Here is a 17,969-nt window from a genome sequence, read left to right on the forward strand (position 1 = left end):
TTTTTTTTTTTTTTTTTTTTTTTTTTTTTTTGAAATGGATAGTTTTTATTTTTAATTTTCTTGTGATGGCTACATTTTCAGGTGGCTGGACAAGGCCGCCGTCATAACAACCGACGAATCAACAAGCGACCCACCAAATCTGTGGCGCCTCGCCACCGTCCACCGAATCGAAGAGCTAAAATCCATAATCCGAATGCTTCCAATATGGGCGGCCGGAATCCTGCTGGTGACAGCCTCCTCCCACCAACACAGCTTCACAGTCCAACAAGCCCGCACAATGAACCGCCACCTAACACCCACATTCGAAATCCCTCCGGCCAGCCTCTCCATCTTCGGCATCCTCTCAATGCTCACCGGCCTCGTCCTCTACGAGCGCCTCCTCGTCCCCTTCGCCAGAAGGTTCACCAAAAACCCCTCCGGCATCACCTGCCTCCAGCGCATGGGCGTCGGCTTCGCCATCAACATCCTCGCCACCCTCGTCTCCTCCCTTATCGAGATCCGACGAAAGAAAGTCGCCGCCGAACACAATTTGCTCGACGACCCAACGGCGACCATCCCCTTTAGCGTGTTTTGGTTGGTGCCCCAGTTTTGGCTGCACGGGATCGCGGAGGTTTTCATGTCGGTGGGGCATTTGGAGTTCATGTACGACCAGTCGCCGGAGAGCTTGAGGAGTACGGCGACGGCGCTGTACTGGCTGGCAATATCGATGGGGAATTATGTGGGGACTTTGATGGTGTCTTTAGTGCATAAGTATAGTGGGAAAGAGCATAATTGGTTGCCGGATAGGAACCTTAACAGAGGGAGGTTGGAGCGTTACTATTGGCTTGTGAGTGGGATTCAGGTTTTAAACCTGGTCTACTATGTCGTCTGTGCTTGGTTCTACACTTATAAGCCTTTGGAAGAGGAGAAAGACGATGAGGGGGAGCCTTCTTCTTCAACCTTGTCCAAGGATGGGTGTCAAGGCACGAAAACTGCTTAGATTTGGGATTATGTAGCCGTGGGTTTGGAGTTAGTTTATCAAAACAATCCAAATGAAATCGATTAACAAAACTTTATCGATGCTCATTTAACTCGACCTGCTTCAAACTAGGTAGGCTGGGAGCTTCGTCGTTCTAAAATGTTATCATCAAACTTGATTTTCAACCTGTTTTTAGGTGTTCTACAATATTTGCACAAATGAAAAACCCAAAAAGGACGATATCTGTTACTGACATGATTAGAACCAAACACTGAACAGTGTATCTTCAAGGACGTTAAGTCCCAAAGGAGAGTGGATTGTGAGATCTCATATCGATTGGAGAGGGGAATGAGTGCCAGCAAGGACAATATCTTGAGGGGAAGTCCGAGAAGGAAAACCAAAAGAGGACAATATCTTGAAGGGAAGTCCGAGAAGGAAAACCAAAAAAGGACAATATCTGCTAACGGTGGGCTTGAGTTGTGAGAGTCAGATTCCCTCTTCCAAACTCATGAAAAGCAAGCTCTAAGGAAGCTGCCTTAATACGCCCTAGGCAATCAGTCATCACCAAGCTACTGACATTTCTAAATGCTCTGTCACTAAGCTACAACATACGACAAGGGTTGGACAATAGATGGTAGAAGATGGTAAAGACACTAGCAAACTGGTATGAACATTAAGCATTGAAAAACATCCACCCCTATTTCAGAAATCAGGAATCAAGGCAACTCATACGTCAAACAAACAACTTTCATTTCAAAATAAAAGCATTCGGTAGTTTATAAGAATAAACATTGTTCTTCATGTTCCCAGAAGGTGAATACAAAATACTCAGAGAATTTTGTACCCCGAAATGCAAGAAAGCAAAGAAAGCAATGGCCAACAATAATGAGCCAAGGCTATACTTATTTTTAATCACAGAACTAACAGATGCTTTGCTTCAACATGAATCATGAAGTCTAAACTACATGAAATCTACATAATATTCTGTTTCTGCTGCAAACAATATTTACAGAGGGAACGAAACAAGAGAAGGCTTACTGCTTCTCTTCGCCAATGAGATCTGCAAGCATTTTTCAGATCAAGAATTCCCATTCCAATCCCATAAGCTGTAGAGTTGCAGCTTTTGCAAATTCATCACACGATCATAGCAATTGTTGCTTTGATCGTTTAGGCGGACTGGAAAGTCACTTCCCCAGTAGCTGTTCTCTCATACTCAGCGCAAGCTTCTGGGGTATCTTCCTCACTAGGCGGAACCAGTTGCCAGAAAAGCGGTAAATAAGTCTCCCACTCGCTCAGGATGACGGAACCTTTGGTGCTACCAGTTTTTTCCTATTTGTCAGAAATACATATCTCAGTTCACAGATATTTCGATAGCGTTTCAAATGGAATCAACGGTTCGATCTTCAAATGTTTAAGAGTTTCTGTAAATTGGAAAATACTTACAACATGAGCTTCAATAAGGCTCTTCAGCTGCATCTGTCCCACAGGTGCTGTTACTCTCTGAACTTTTACAATTTCTTTGTTGACCTGCTCATATTTCACAGGATTATCGTCTCAGACTATTACTATAGCAATAATCCAGAGCCTAACATAATTCACGCATATAGCTTCACATAAAAAGTAAAGGAAAAAGCATGAGGATGGCAATTAGAGGTGAAGAATGGCTAGAATGAAGAACAAAAACCTTGGGAATAAGAGTATCATCCTCATCAAGGATATAAGCCAAGCCTCCGGTCATTCCAGCAGCTACATTTCTTCCCACTCTAATAATTTGGACACAAAAAATGGTCTCAGAATAGTTCTCTCTCTAATACCAACCCAAATAATGGCGGATAACTTGGATAAAGAGAAATTACTTACTTGCCAAGTACAACAACACAACCACCAGTCATGTACTCACAGCAATGGTCACCAGTTCCTTCAACCACTGCCTCGGCGAGAGAATTTCTGACAGCAAACCTCTCCCCGGCTTTTCCTCTAACAAAAACTTGACCGCCGGTTGCTCCATACAGACATGTATTCCCCACTATGGCTGCTTCCTCAGGAACAAACCCGGTGTTTTCAGTTGGAGTTACAACTAGTTCACCTCCGGCCATACCCTTGGATTATAAATAATTAGAGTAAGAACTTATATAATATTAATACATGGAACAATAATATCGCTCGTAATGTCCGAACTGGACATTACGCCATACCTTTCCCACATAATCATTGGCCTCTCCAATAAGCCGAATGTTCATTCCGGGTGTAAGAAAGCATGCAAATGATTGTCCAGCGCTACCTGTAAACCTGAATAAATGAAAGAAAACTTTTACGGTGTGCGCCAACATATGACTATGCCTTCCAATTTACTTCTCATGACATTAGTAATAGTTCATTAAAATTTGAATCATACGTAATGTTTAGTTGGCCAGCAAAACCAGTGTCGCCATATTTCTTTGCAATCACCCCAGCTACACGCCCACAAACAGCACGATCAATGTTGTAAATCTTTACTGTCTTTTGTACTACTTTCTCATTCTCAATTGCATCTAATATCTGGATACATAAATTAAAAAACAAATTTTAGAAAATGAATTCAGGACATGGTCAGATAAGTCCAGAAAATAGCTTTTTTTTCTTGTCACATGTTCTTTAGAAGTAAAAGTGTTGCTAATAGAACAAATAGTGAACAAAACTCAGATCACCACATTTTTACTTTCTACATATTCCTCACTCATAGAAACATTAAAAGTAAAATTTCAGTTCAGAAGTTCTTTTCCGCCTATACTACGTACGTTTAATTACCAGAATTGACATTTTAGTTCTTATAAACATTTTAATCAATAAAGTAACTATGCTTAGCATCGAGTGTCAAGTCAGAGCTCAAAAGATTGACAGGTTGAAATATAGTAGGTTGGAGCCTGCTTCAGGCTCATCAACATGTTACACCACAACCAGAACCCTCCATCCTTGCGTAAAACTTGCAGGAAATTTTTTACAAGAATGAAAAGGAAAATGTTCGAAGAATACAAACGCCAGAGGAGAGTAGAAGAAATAGAACCAGAAAACAAACAAGTCATACAATGATTACAAACAAAAGAGAACGGTCAAGAAAAAGAAAAAAAAAAACCAGTGAGGCTAAGGTCAGAAAAAAACAACCTAATGCGCTTCTATCCATAGAGCAAGAAAATAGTTTAGAGCCGCCAAACAAATAGAAAGCTATAAACTAAAGAAAAAGAAGGTACGGCTTAGATCTTTACAGTACGATCGATGGGATATCCATATAACAGTTGGCGAAAGTTATGCACAAGTAATTAGGTTCTAAAACAAATGGGTAATCATGTCCTAAAGAGATAAGAGAAAAAAATCAAGAAAAAATATTGCATTATTCTCGTTGAACTGAGGATCATTTATCATCTCCATTCATACCTGATGGTCTGAGAGGATGATATCATCCAGAATAGGACCATTTGTGTGAGCATCTTGATTGCGTATTTCAGTACTGCTCTCTTTTGGTAATCCAACACTCTGTAAGTACGTTTAAGATGGTTACATAAGAACACTAATAAATAAAAACATAATTGCATGGTGATATAATCCTATTATAACACCCAGAATGCAAAATCAAAATTTAAAGTGGTTCCATCTAAATACATACAGATAGAATATAATTGAGATCGAGATGTTGTGTCTTCATCAAAGAGATATCCCGAGGTCTTAATAATTCTGTTCTTCCAATTATATCATCCAACTTCTCATATCCCAGCTGGGCCAATGTACCCCTAACCTGAAACAAACAATAAAATTTGATTCACACACCATAGGATCAACTGAGCAGGATAAGAACTAGAAAGATTACCAAATGAAAGTATAAACAAATGAAAGACTAAAATGGCTGGAATAGAAATAACCTCCTCAGCAACATAAAGAAAATAGTTAACAAGATCCCCAGGTACACCAGGAAAACGTGCACGTAGCTCCTCTCTCTGAAAAGGGAAAGAAATAGTAGCATTCAGACACATATCGAACTCCATACAAATATGAACCAGAGGTTGAATTGTTAATGTGTGAATGATTTCAACATCCACAATAACATTAACTCTTACGAGTCATTATACAAAGTTTTCAAACAAAAATAGAAAGTTGCCTTCGAAACAGATTCAAGACAGTCTCTAAGTTTCATAGCTCCGTATTCAATACCTGACTGGCAACACCAACTGGGCAGTTGTTAGTATGGCATATGCGGGCCATTATACAACCAGTAGCAATCATGGCAACTGAACCAAAACCATATTCATCCGCACCCATTGCTGCGGCCATTAAGACATCAACTCCACTTTTAAAGCCACCATCAACTCTAAGAATGACCCTTTCTCTAAGTCCATTTTCAATGAGGGTCTGCATATTGTCGTTCGATGATTACAAACCATATCTTCAAAAGGAACAAAGTAATGATTACAAATAAGATAATAATGTACATGAGAACCTGATGTGTTTCTGTCACTCCAAGTTCCCAAGGGCCACCAGCATGCTTAATAGAACTTATAGGACTAGCTCCTGTTCCACCATCATGCCCTGATATCTGCAAGGCATATCAAATACATGAATCATCCAAATCAATGGTGTCGCAGGCATAACCATTAAAACAAATAGCATACTTCTTTTCATATTCTACAAATTATTTATTTTTTCCTGCTTACGGCTTGACAACATGAAAGGAAACTTTCTAGCTTCTGTTTTGTACTTCAAAACAACCCGAGAAGAGGGGGTTAAGCTTTCTAAAGTAAAAGATAAAGAATGTATGCCGTAGTAGACAAAACACAGCAAAATCCTGATCGATTCCAATTTAGACCCCAACATAATTAATGCTTTAAGTCTAGCATGCACAAGTCATCAAAGTTCTGAATTATATAACAAAATGTGATTGATACTAATCTCGAATCTCTGGAAGTAAAAACTATAACATTACCAAATAAGTTACAGAACTTCACTTATATTGTAGCACATACATTACAGACTGCTCCATAAACGGGTGGAAACTCGAATTATAGATACCTGAATAATATCAGCATTACCCTTAGCAACCCCAGAAGCCACTGTTCCAATTCCAGCTTCAGCCACAAGCTTTACTGATACCTTAGCCTTTGGGTTCACCTATTTATGTAATGAAATGAACGGTGGTTTTCATCAGAGTTCCAGAAGCATTTCCATCACTAACTAATATAAAATGAGTACATTCAGCAAGCCACAAAGAACTACCTGATGAAGGTCAAAGATCAACTGTGCAAGATCCTCTATAGAATAAATGTCATGATGTGGAGGTGGAGATATGAGCGGAACACCAGGTTTTGAATTTCTCAACCTTGCAATGTAAGCACTAACTTTCTTTCCAGGTAATTGGCCACCTTCTCCCGGCTTTGCACCTTGTGCAATTTTGATTTCCAATTGATCAGCATTGACCAAGAATGTCGGAGTGACACCAAAACGTCCAGAAGCAACCTGAAGAAGATAAAATAAAAAACAACATTTTAGAAAGAAAGTACAGCTAAATTTTCCTTATCAACAATCAATCAATTTTCGACCATACGGTAGCTATGTACCTCTACATAGGATAAAAATGTACATTCTTGTTCTTTACTAGAATGCAACATGATGAGGACATGGTGGAGCAATTGAAAGAAGAAATATAGTATTAATATGCTGAGAAAAATATTACACAATCAGGGTCTTGATACAAGTTATAAGTTTAAAGGAGCTACCTGCTTGATGGCACTAGTAGCAGTATCGCCATTCTGAAGGCCTTTCAAATGTGGCAGCGTAGGGGAATACCCATCAACAACATCTGATAGAGGTCTCCAACGAATAGGATCCTGTATAGTAATTATAATGGGAAAGTCATTATGTCTGGAAGTACACTTCCTGTAGTTTTAATGCTGTTAAAAGAGTAGATAATAACACAGTAACTTTTATGAAACACTGTCGCAAAAGCATAAAATAAACTACCTCACCACCTTCTCCCGAATTGGATTTACCACCAATTCTGTTCATTGCAATAGCAATTGCTTCATGAGTCTCCCTTGAAATAGCCCCAAGTGACATTCCACCAGTGCAAAAGCGTTGAACAATGGATGTTGCTGGTTCAACCTTTCCCACAGGAATTGGAGCACGATCACTTTTGAACTCCAGAAGATCGCGAAGAACCTGTATGATTTAATGAGGACATTTACACGCCAGTTAAATTCAATATAAATGCTTTAATCTCATAAATATTTATTAAAATCTTCAAAGGACGGCTAAAATGCATCATCAACACTTACATTCACAGGCCGATTAGCCAAATGCTGCTGATATACTGCATAAGAACTTTCATTTTTCTGGCGCACAGCTTTATGGAGCAGCTTTGACATCTCAGGGTTGTTTCCATGATACTCCCCTTTATCACACAAAAAGACAGTTCTTAAGAACCTATTTTTTCCTCCAAGTAACCATAAAGAACTATAACCATGTGCCAACACACATGAGACAGGAAAGGAAGTGTTGAACTTGGAATTAACTTTTAATCATAATAATAAAAAGCACTCCGACACCTTCCAACAACTATTTAAGTTGTCTACCACTAGGTATCATTATCATAAGAAGAAAGTATAAGGCATTAATTACGCGCAAGTAATCCGTACTCAATAAACAAATCTTGAATACGGTTTTATCAAGTTTGACAATTAGTACATACCTCCTGGTCTGAATTGTATAAATCCAAAATTTTCTAGTCTCTTAGCTGTATCCTCGGAAAATGCCTTGACCCAGAAAGACAGAGTCTCCCTGGCCAACTGCAGCAGGGCATTGAAAAATATTTTAGTAGAAAAAGGAGAACAAAATGCCAGAAAATTTCAAATTCAACATGAAGAGTTTAATAATGCCAGTCAGTAGTCACACTGGGTCAAGCTAAAAGTGCACAACCAATTTCAAGCTAGTCGAGCACAAGTTAAGAATAGTAGCACGTAGTCGTTTGTCAAACCGAAGTCAAGATTCTCTAATAGCACACTAGTTAGTTTAAACATACACAGACATCCACTACAACTTATGTAACATAAATATATTTAAATTCTAGATTAGCATTTCATTGGCTACTCAGACAAATTCTTTCCTCATACCAAGAAAATTTAAGGTTCACCTCAGATGATACTTTCTTACCTCATCAAACGTCAAACCACCAATTTTTGATATGCTCCCACAAAATGCATAATCTACAACCTCCTTTCCTAATCCATAGATCTCAAATATTTGTGCCCCGCAATAGCTAAGCACATAAAACAAGAAAAGTTGTCAAAACTTAATAGGGTTTCCAGAAAAAAGAAGAAAACTTCTTAGAAATAGATGGAAAATGCAAAAGGATAACTAGCATACCTTGATAGTAAAGAAATACCCATTTTAGAAAGAATTTTTAGAAGACCAGACTTCACTGCCTAATATAGCAATTGCATCCAAAGCATAGCAACAACACCGTTAAGTTTCAAAGACAACATTTCAACAGAGTCATCAAAACCAAACTAAGTCAAGGGTTAGATTAAAACATAACACAAAGTCTTGTAATACAAGAAAACATACCTTGCAGAAGTTCTTTTGAGCCTGTTCAATTGTTACAGTAGGCATCTTTCCATTCCGCATCATATTAACAGTCTTGTTACTAAGACGCCAATGCCGACAGGTTTCCAGAGCCAAGTATGGGCATATTGCACTACAAAGATGATTTTAGGCTGTATTAAGCTGCATATTTACTCACGTACCATTTAATATGGTAACTATTTAAGAAATAATTCTGTTAAAACTATTAAATTACCAAATAAGAAATATAGGCTTCAAAAAGATTTATATTAGAATTACAATAAGTAACCATAAGCGAATAGAATGAAACTACTCAGGCTTTCTGGTCAAGATGCAAACCAACAACGTTCACCTGTTCCAGATTATCATATGACCTTCAAACTAGTCTTCATAATCTCCTTTAACCATGTTTCAAGTACAAATCTTTCAGAAGCAAAACCAAAAACTTCCGTATATCATATTCAATATCAAATAGAAAATATACCAGTGATAGCCATTGGATTAGTTTTCTCCCAAAATTAATTCCACCATTTGTTTGACCTTAAACTCTTAACTTGTTGAATTAACAACTAATCCAATGGCTTTATTGTTAGCATTTTAATCAATCTCTAGCATCCAGCACAAGAAACCTAACACATGCACAATTTTGGTAACTACGTGAAGGAAAATCTCAGCTCGGTAGACACTATATCACTTGCAACACTCCAATACTAGAATGAAATATAAGTAGTTCCTCCTTGCCCACTTTCAGGATGGAACCAAACATTTTAAATACATTAAGTTTCCGAAAAGGGATGGCTAAATAAAATACCAAGCTTGGCTAATAGAAAAACTTGGCTCATGGAAACTATTGGAGGCTTGTAAAATGTCTTAATTTTTCATTGCTAACTATTGGGAACCTATGTTTGAAGCCTTTGTAAAGCTTCTTGCGGTGTTGTCTAGCTTTCAGGTGGAATTTTTGTTATGGTTTCACAACTACAGGTCTTTTTCACAGCTTTTGCTAGTTGTTCAGGAACCGCAAGTGGAAGAAAACTTCAACATCAATAAATTGAAGATGAGAAACCACCAACTCCCCTATCCAGTGAACAAACTACCATGCACCAATTCAGAAGTTTATCTACGTATCAAATTGCCAAAACCACAACCAAAAATAAATGTAACAATACAGAAGACTTCATAATTCTCTACCCTCAAGCCTATCAAAATAGAAGTCAGATAAATAAAGAAAACTTAACATCCAGTATCCCATCAACATCCATGGTCCTTGATGTATTTGTTTCTTAGTTCGGTTTTGTTGTTGTTTTCTTTACTCTCTTTCACACGTTTTGGAGTTCATATCTTTGAGGTTTAGTCTCTTTTCATTACATCAATTAAAAGTTCTCTCTTGTTCAAAATAATAATAAAAAAAAAAACAAAAAGAAGTTCGTTTTCCTGACTAATGCACATTATCTTTGAAAACTATTGAGGCTGCATTCTACACCTAATTCAATCCTAAATCCAACAGATTTCTGTCCACCTTTAGAGGAAAAATAATATATTGATGTATCTAAAATTTTCCAGGGAATGAAAATTACCTCGCACCATATCCAATTAAACAAGCAAAGTGATGAGTACTGAAGCACTGAGCAGTATCTGCTACTATTGTAGCTGACATTCGCAAGCCATTCTGAATAAGATGCTGATGAACAGCACCAACAGCAAGAAGAATTGGAATTGCTGGACGAGTTGCTTCCTAGAAGAAGGGACACAACACAAAATAAGGAAAAGATCTTCGACCATAATAATAATAACACTTAATAAATAAATCATTTTTAAAATTTTAAATTTAAAAAAAAAAAAAAAAAAAACATGAAAAGGAAGGGACCAGTACAGAAAATTTGTAGTGCTTAATGAACAAGAAAAATAAATATATTAAACATGTAGGAAAAAATTAAGCACAACATTAGCAGCGCATATTAAATTTTTGTTCCATGCACATGTACATCAAATTCACTGAGAAACCAAAATCACATAAAAATTGAAAACATTAGTTTACTTCAATAGCCCATGAGCATTATAGTTTTTTGTAATCCACCTTCGGTGGTTGGAAGACCCATCCCTTATTGTATATTTCATTTTATCAATAAAGTTCAAGTTTCTCCTATAGTTCAAGTGCATTTTTTTAATTTTTATTTTATAGGTCGGAAAGTATGTAGACAAGAAATCTTCCAGATACATATAAAAACCAGAATGGCACTTACAAGATCTTCAGAACGATCAGATAGAACAAGCAGTTGAGAACCATTACGAACGGCCTCATCAGCAGCCTCACAAAGTCTATTTAGAATTTTTTCCAGAGAACCATCAACACCCTTACGTATGTCAAAAAATGTTGGCAATACTTGGGCCTTCAAGTGTGGATCCTTTAGCAATGATTCAAGCTCTCCTTCATTCAGAACAGGGCTAGACAAAGTTACCTGGTCGATATTCAGTAGGCTATTAGAAAACACTGGAAAAATTTAACTGTGAAAGAACTCTCTGATATCCATACAATATAAAACTACTTTGAATGGAAAAAGAAGGCTCAACCTGAGAAGCATTCTCAGGTCCTACGTCTAATATATTGCCTCGCTTTCCAATATTGACTTCAAGAGACATGACTAGTCCTTCTCTAAGAGGGTCAATTGCTGGATTTGTCACCTAAAGGTACAACATTGTGAGTTTATTGCATAGAGAGAAGTATTAATAATTAGTAAAACCACAAGGGAAAAAAATTAAGAGAAGCAGCCAAATGCATAAAATATCTTTATAATCAGTAGCTTTAAATAAAATGAAGTCAACCAACCTATAGAAAACAGAAATCATAATAGATGGTTTAATTTGCATCTGTTACGAATTGGGAGGAGAAGGGAATGATGGTGCCAGGTGGCAGAACTCTAAATTTTATCACGTCAATGATATATAGAACTACTAGAGAGGCCATTTTCAACTTTCCTCTCAACAACCTTGTTCTATGACAAGTAACGCTACGTTAAGATAAATTTCATTGTAAGCATGAACATGACTCAAGAATGCTCAAACACACGTTATCAGACTCATAATCAAAAGAATTAGTTAGTTACCAGACTGCCGTAAAAATAAATTTAACAAAAAGAAGAAAAAAAATATAAGTGAAAGAACAAGCAAGTGAACAGAAAATTAAACACCACATAAAGTTATATGAAGAGAGAAGAAATCTAGCTCAAATGTAGTTGTAGAAACCACATGAGAAGACAATTTCTTTTTTGGGAGATGTTCATTTAATTTATGCAATACTTGACTCAGTTATAAAATATTTGTTGGAGAATGGTGCATCCTTGAGAAATAAAATTATCCCTCGATGTTATTCATTGCATAAAGTTAAATATTCCAACAAGAACAAATGCATTTAGTTAACATGTTTGGGCTATTTTGTAAAAAAATGAAATGGAGTGTCCATGCTGTTTAGACTCAAATTTCTTTCAGTAGAGAGCATTGACCAGTCCGAAAGCTTGAAAATAATATCTTCAGTTTTCATGGTTCAGTAATTTTGTGGTTGGCCATGCAATCAGCTGCCGTATAATAATGTTTGGACACGACAAGTAAGCAGAACAACAAAATATGTTGTACAAAGGAACAAACCCACAACAGATTAAAGGACATCCATAAGTATTTATATAATCAGGAAAAGAAAACTTCCAGAGAACCTGTGCAAATCGTTGCTTAAAATAATCATAGAGCATGTGTGGCTTCTGAGACAATATTGCCAGTGGAATATCGTCTCCCATGCAGAATGTAGGTTCCTTTCCTTGAGCAGCCATGCTCTCTATAATCATTTGGACATCCTCACTGGAGTAGCCAAATGCCCTGATGCAACATTATGAATTAATTAGAACGAATAGAGATAGCAAAGCTTCCCAATAAGTGAAGGAAAAAGTCTTGACATACTATGTCTAACCTAACAAAAGTACACTAAGAGAAAATCAATTATCATTTTATACAACAAAACACGAGTATGTCAAGTTGTTCCCAAAGCTAAAATTGAAACTGAGTCTAATTTTTTTAAGAACCCCCCCCCCCCAAAAAAAAAAAAAATATACAAAATTGGTAGGCGTAAAAAAGTATAGGACTTGAGAACTCTGAACTCGTGGATGAACTCAGAGAACCCTAAGCCATACAAAGATGAGCATGAAAAAGAGCAACAAGAATTACAAAAAGGAAGTAAAAATTGTACACCATACATTGTAGATTTAGTTTCCTTCAAACCTCTCTCTATGTAGAATTTTTTATTCCAACATTCCTATTCTAACCTAACTTTTTTCCATAAGAAAAATGAGAGAACACATATGGGCCTCCAAAAAGATAGTCCAACCAGAGGAACAAAATCAAACACTAAATAAATCCCATCTAACCTATCAAATCTTACCAATTACAAGCTGCCAATAGTAGAAGGATTACCCCAAGAAGAAGGCCAATATCTTACAGTGGCCAATTGCCCAAATTATGCCCTGTAGAGAGGCATGCTTAACAACTCGTACATTTAGACATTAATCTAGAAAGTTAAACTTTTGGAAGACTATTAGAAAACCATAGAGTTCATCTAGCTTCCAGTACAAGGACCAGTAAATAAAAAAATTCTTTACAGATGTTATTTACAAGACATGCTATACAATATGTATAATACATCTTAAAAGAGACATGGAAAAGAAACTTACTGCTGGCTTCTCAGCAATTTATCAGTATCCAATACTGTTGATGCAAGAAAATTTTGAGGCTTCAATGAGCGCATATTTTCCTCAATCCACTTTCCATACGGATGTGACAAAGCTACACGTTTTTTAACTTCAGTATTCTCGAAGACCTGCAAATTGATATCATTTCAGTAGAAGTGTTACATTGGGAGTTCGGGATCAAAGAAACAATAGAGATTTTAGTGAGAGAAAAAAAATGCTCCTCATCAGGAGATGGTTATGATATGATAAAATGTATTGTTGGTTCTTCATATAGTCTTCCAAAGGAGATCATCAATTCAAAAACTATTCTTCATCAGTTATTTATTTGGGGTGAATTCCTCTGTGCACAAGAAAAAGTAGAAGAACGATGAGTTTAAGGAGAGGAGAAAGACAGAATGTATTGGATTCCAGATTGGTGCTTTAGGGGTCGGTAGATCCGGGAGACAGATTTAGTTAGGGGCTGGAAATTGGAGGGGGAAGGAGGAGGGAGATTGGAAGGTGTTGACTGTAGTAGAATCTCACTTTCATTAGTGTTCATTCAGGAGTGAAGAAGTGTATTCTTCTATAAGGAGAGAGATTTTAGATGCTTGATTAAGTTAGGATACAGTAAGGAAAAAAACAAATGAGGATGGCCTTTACTGAAATACAAGACCACAATGATATTGAAACCAAAAATCTTTGTCCTCGCTATCTAGTGGAGGTGAAGTTATTACTTCTGTAAAGTAAGGTATTAGAAGCATGAAAAAGTTGTCAAAGGAAAACCAAGGCGCTCTCTTTCTAATTTGGGCACTCCTTCTCCTAGCTATATGTGTATGAATGGAAGGCTTTGATTTTCTCTCATTAGTTTGATTTTATTTTTTGTATTCTTGTATTTTTCCCTTTCTACCACTCCCTATGAGGGCTTATTGCCTTTAAACATTTTTAAGAAAGCATGTTTCTTGTTAAAAAAAATAATATTAATAATCATAATTTAAGAAAGCTAACATATTAAACATGATAATTGCTGTACAACGAAATAACTAGGTCTGGCTGTTCTTATCCTACACCACTGGACAAACATGGCCACAACTCACAAACAAAACCTCGCAACTATACTCTGAATGCAAAAATTAAAACCAGCAAGAAATTCAAAACGAACCTGTCCAGTCTGCAAATCAGCAGTAATCATCATTCCTGGACCAAGACGGCCTTTCATTGTAACTTTAGACTCATCCATTGGTAAGACGCCAACCTGATAAAGAAGACGGCAGTCAATACAAAGTTGAAATAGCAATGGTGCCTTCAAATCTTCGTAAGAACATGTTCTTCTCACTATTTCACAAAGAAAATGCCTAATAGAATATAAGAAGTGTTTGGATTCGGCAACTAAGACGTCCATGCACAGTGGGAAGAACTAAAAAATGAATACATGAAACAGTATGACCTTCAAATGAGATAACATGACCTTTCAAATGAGATTCTATCAAAACATCAACCAAACTACCAAACAACCAAATTATGTGGTTGTCGTCAAGGCCAAGTAACAGGACGGAACATACATTTAATCATACTGAAATTGGTTTTAACTATTGAAACCTGGCGTCTAAAAGTTGTGCAAATAAAACAAATAGAAGATGAACACACCTCAGATGCAACATAAACAAAATTATCTGATGTCCTCCAATACCGAGCTGGGCGCAATCCATTACGGTCAAGGCAGGCACCGACTGTTTTTCCATCACTGCACAATATCAATTGCAATAACAACAATCGGACATCAGCATGATCCTATATTTTTTCAGAAAAGTTAATGTCTTTCCATTGATATGTTAAAAGTTAGAACCTAAAAGGGAAAATGTTGACAATGCCTCACATTTAAAAAGAATAATTAAAATAATCATATCTTCAGCCTATCAAAATAGTTAGAAGAAAGCCTCCCAACTATAGTTAATCATGTTACAAGGGTAATTGGAAAAGAAACTCAATAAAGCACACCAAGAAGCATGAAGTTCGACAATATCCACCCTCTCATTCCAATCCAAAACAAGTTTCGTTTGATTCCATTCATACCAAACCTCCCAAATGATACCTAAGAAGTTTGGTAACTTGCAAGCATTAAAGCATTGGGTAGAGAAATAAACTTAAAAGATGATTTTGTCAAATGCTTTAGTTGATAAAGCCCAACATAAAGACTATCTACAAGCGATGAAAAGGATGCAACAATTTAAACTCAAAATGCGTATGATACATCTATGTTGAATTAGCATTAACATAAAAAACTTAGACTACAAGGCGGGACTGAATTTATTCACTCACTTCTTAATACCATAACTACCAACACATAATGGAAACCATTTTTGGATATTACCTGAACAACAATAAAGCAGGTCCATCCCAAGCTTCCATTTGACCTTTGTAATAGTCATAAAAGTCAACAACCTAAGAGAACGTTCAAAAAGCAACAAAAAATCATCTCCAATGAAATTTTAATCTGATTAGGCAACTAATGAGATTGGTGAAAAGGATAGTTAAAAGATTAAGTTAAAATTATACAAAAAGGCAACGGAAAAAAAGAAAAACAAACAGTTATTAAGAATGCAAACTTACAGAAGCACATAGAAACATAATGGGAAAATGTAGTCCATGAAATAGAAATCCAACCCAAGGAAAAGAACCAAAGTAGCCAAACCCTCATGGAATCTAACTTGTACCATAAACATAATTTTATGGATAGAGCGTTCTATGATTCAATTTGATGTATGGAATGTGTGCAAACAGTACATTACAGGGAAGAAGGGAGAAAGAGATGGAATGACAAAGTGATTAGGTCAAAAGCTATGGTACCTCAGGATATTTGATCGTCAGTGTAGGATGGTTCTTGTAAGCCTCAGGAACAAGGATCATGAGAGCCTCCTCAGGAGCACGGCCACTTCTTATTAACAACTAAAAAGGTAGAAAATAACTAGTCAAATATAGGAAAATGATGATGTAGAACCAGATTAAGCAGAAATTCAGTCAATATAGAAACCAGTAGAGTTTATCTATCTTTCAGGCTTCAAGAGAAACATACCAATTATTTAAGGAAATGCAGAAATATCGATAAAAGTGACAATAAGGTATAACAGAACAAGGCACCCACTTACACAGAAATACAATTTACATTATAAGTAGCACCATAAAAAACATAAAGATAAACAAAATACCAAAAACTAAAAAAATCTGACCTTTCATCAATATTTTTTGTGGCCAAGAAACAACCTTAAAACAATATTACACAAAATAAATAAGTTTACCCACTTAATATTTATCAATTTAGTTTTATCTCAACCGGAGCAAAGCCCACCTCACCAAGACATGAATAACCTCCCTCCCATAGAAGTCCAGGTAAAATGTAATGCTAGAACAAAATTGAATTTTATTATAATACCCTTTCAAATCCCTTCCAGTCAGATGAAGAAACAAACTAAACAATTGACCACTTTCATGACACTCAACACAAATTTGCAATTAGTGAAGCATTTATATAACAATACACATGCAAAGTTACCAGTAATATGTGTTCAAAATAGCAAATAACCAAATTAAACATAAGACAATAAATATTGTCCATTTCCATGGATATGCATTTTAACCAATAATGTATATTCTTACTTCAGCCGCACTATCAAGATTTGCTGAATCTGATGCCTTTGAGTTGCCAAATGGACGAATTTCATTTTCACGATCCCGCCATACTGATGACTTTAAGGATGCTTCTCGAGATTGCATCCAGTTTAAGTTCCCCTGATTAACAATTAATAGTTAGCTTAAAAGTATTTTGATTGTTTTACATTTTTCATTTTAACAGTGTAAGAATCTTCAAGGAAACTTTCTCTACTTCTGATTGTTTTATGGATTTAATTCTCTTTCATGCTTTATTTTGGTGTACATGCAAACACCGTCCTGTTGATTACAGTCTTTCTTCTACAATCTTCAATTGGAGAACATTCACGTAGTCCACCGATAGGTGTTTGGAATTTTTACTCCCTTATTTTATTCGTCAATGAAACCTGTTTCCGTTCTCATAAAACGATAACATAAACTCTCAAACAGCATAAGATTAGAGACAAATAGTAGAACCTCGAAAAAAATAAACAAGAACTACCTGTATCGTGTTGATCTCTCCATTATGACCCAGTAACCTCATTGGTTGGGCAAGAGGCCATCGAGGACTAGTATTTGTACTATATCTTCGATGATAAATTGCAAAGGGGGATTTATAGAGATCATTCTGAAGGTCATCATAAAATAATCCAAGAACCTCTGAGCGAAGCATTCCCTTGTAAACTATAGTTTGATTCGACAAAGAACAGAAATATAGCTCACTTCCCCAACTCATAGAGTTCGCTTCTCTTTCAATCAATTTCCTACAAATGTAAAGTTCTCGTTCAATGTCGTCCACATTCTCTTCTTTAACTACGCGGACGAATACCTGCTCAATGTTAGGCATGGTCTTCTTCGCATTTATACCAACCACGGAAGCTTTCACAGGAACAGTCCTCCAACCAAGCACCTCAAGACCTTCTTGTCTAAAGATACTTGAAATAACTACAAAACAAGGATTAATAGTTTCATCTAATTACACGAGCAATAAAAATAAGAAATCAATTACAATATTCACACTCACAAAAATGAAAAAAGAGCCAGGTTTTTGGTTTTTTTTTTTTTTTTTTTTTTTT

At 36.3% G+C, this 17,969-nt stretch overlaps 2 protein-coding genes across 3 annotated transcripts in view; one reads left to right on the forward strand and one right to left on the reverse strand.

Annotated features, from left to right (window-relative positions):
* The window catches only part of LOC111446603 (protein NRT1/ PTR FAMILY 3.1-like), a 4,371-nt gene extending 3,224 nt beyond the window's left edge, over positions 1-1,147 (forward strand). Inside the window, exon 4 of the mRNA XM_023085469.1 lies at positions 82-1,147. Coding sequence (XP_022941237.1) covers positions 82-979 — 898 coding nt within the window. The 3' untranslated portion in view covers positions 980-1,147. The remainder of the gene's footprint in view (positions 1-81) is intronic.
* Positions 1,148-1,687: 540 nt separating this feature from the next.
* LOC111446589 (ferredoxin-dependent glutamate synthase, chloroplastic) overlaps positions 1,688-17,969 on the reverse strand; it is a 19,735-nt gene continuing 3,453 nt past the window's right edge. The window contains exons 2-33 of one of the 2 annotated variants that reach the window (XM_023085458.1): positions 17,723-17,838; positions 17,396-17,657; positions 16,903-17,034; positions 16,096-16,194; positions 15,620-15,690; positions 14,896-14,992; positions 14,411-14,503; positions 13,255-13,400; positions 12,247-12,406; positions 11,111-11,221; positions 10,783-10,998; positions 10,117-10,274; positions 8,546-8,675; positions 8,345-8,403; positions 8,132-8,237; positions 7,671-7,767; positions 7,258-7,373; positions 6,944-7,141; positions 6,700-6,810; positions 6,200-6,439; positions 5,996-6,094; positions 5,427-5,522; positions 5,141-5,338; positions 4,852-4,926; positions 4,599-4,727; positions 4,370-4,468; positions 3,354-3,496; positions 3,154-3,247; positions 2,819-3,057; positions 2,643-2,721; positions 2,402-2,485; positions 1,688-2,287 (exon numbers count right to left, since the gene is read on the reverse strand). In XM_023085458.1, the coding sequence (XP_022941226.1) occupies positions 2,126-2,287; positions 2,402-2,485; positions 2,643-2,721; positions 2,819-3,057; positions 3,154-3,247; positions 3,354-3,496; positions 4,370-4,468; positions 4,599-4,727; positions 4,852-4,926; positions 5,141-5,338; positions 5,427-5,522; positions 5,996-6,094; positions 6,200-6,439; positions 6,700-6,810; positions 6,944-7,141; positions 7,258-7,373; positions 7,671-7,767; positions 8,132-8,237; positions 8,345-8,403; positions 8,546-8,675; positions 10,117-10,274; positions 10,783-10,998; positions 11,111-11,221; positions 12,247-12,406; positions 13,255-13,400; positions 14,411-14,503; positions 14,896-14,992; positions 15,620-15,690; positions 16,096-16,194; positions 16,903-17,034; positions 17,396-17,657; positions 17,723-17,754 (4,131 nt within the window). In that variant the 5' untranslated portion in view covers positions 17,755-17,838 and the 3' untranslated portion in view covers positions 1,688-2,125. Of the gene's footprint in view, positions 2,288-2,401; positions 2,486-2,642; positions 2,722-2,818; positions 3,058-3,153; positions 3,248-3,353; positions 3,497-4,369; positions 4,469-4,598; positions 4,728-4,851; positions 4,927-5,140; positions 5,339-5,426; positions 5,523-5,995; positions 6,095-6,199; positions 6,440-6,699; positions 6,811-6,943; positions 7,142-7,257; positions 7,374-7,670; positions 7,768-8,131; positions 8,238-8,344; positions 8,404-8,545; positions 8,676-10,116; positions 10,275-10,782; positions 10,999-11,110; positions 11,222-12,246; positions 12,407-13,254; positions 13,401-14,410; positions 14,504-14,895; positions 14,993-15,619; positions 15,691-16,095; positions 16,195-16,902; positions 17,035-17,395; positions 17,839-17,969 lie in introns of both variants that reach the window. The other variant, XM_023085450.1, reaches the window with a different exon arrangement.

Source organism: Cucurbita moschata, unplaced genomic scaffold (genome assembly GCF_002738365.1).
Source record: "Cucurbita moschata cultivar Rifu unplaced genomic scaffold, Cmos_1.0 Cmo_Scf00001, whole genome shotgun sequence".
Lineage (NCBI taxonomy): Eukaryota > Viridiplantae > Streptophyta > Magnoliopsida > Cucurbitales > Cucurbitaceae > Cucurbita > Cucurbita moschata.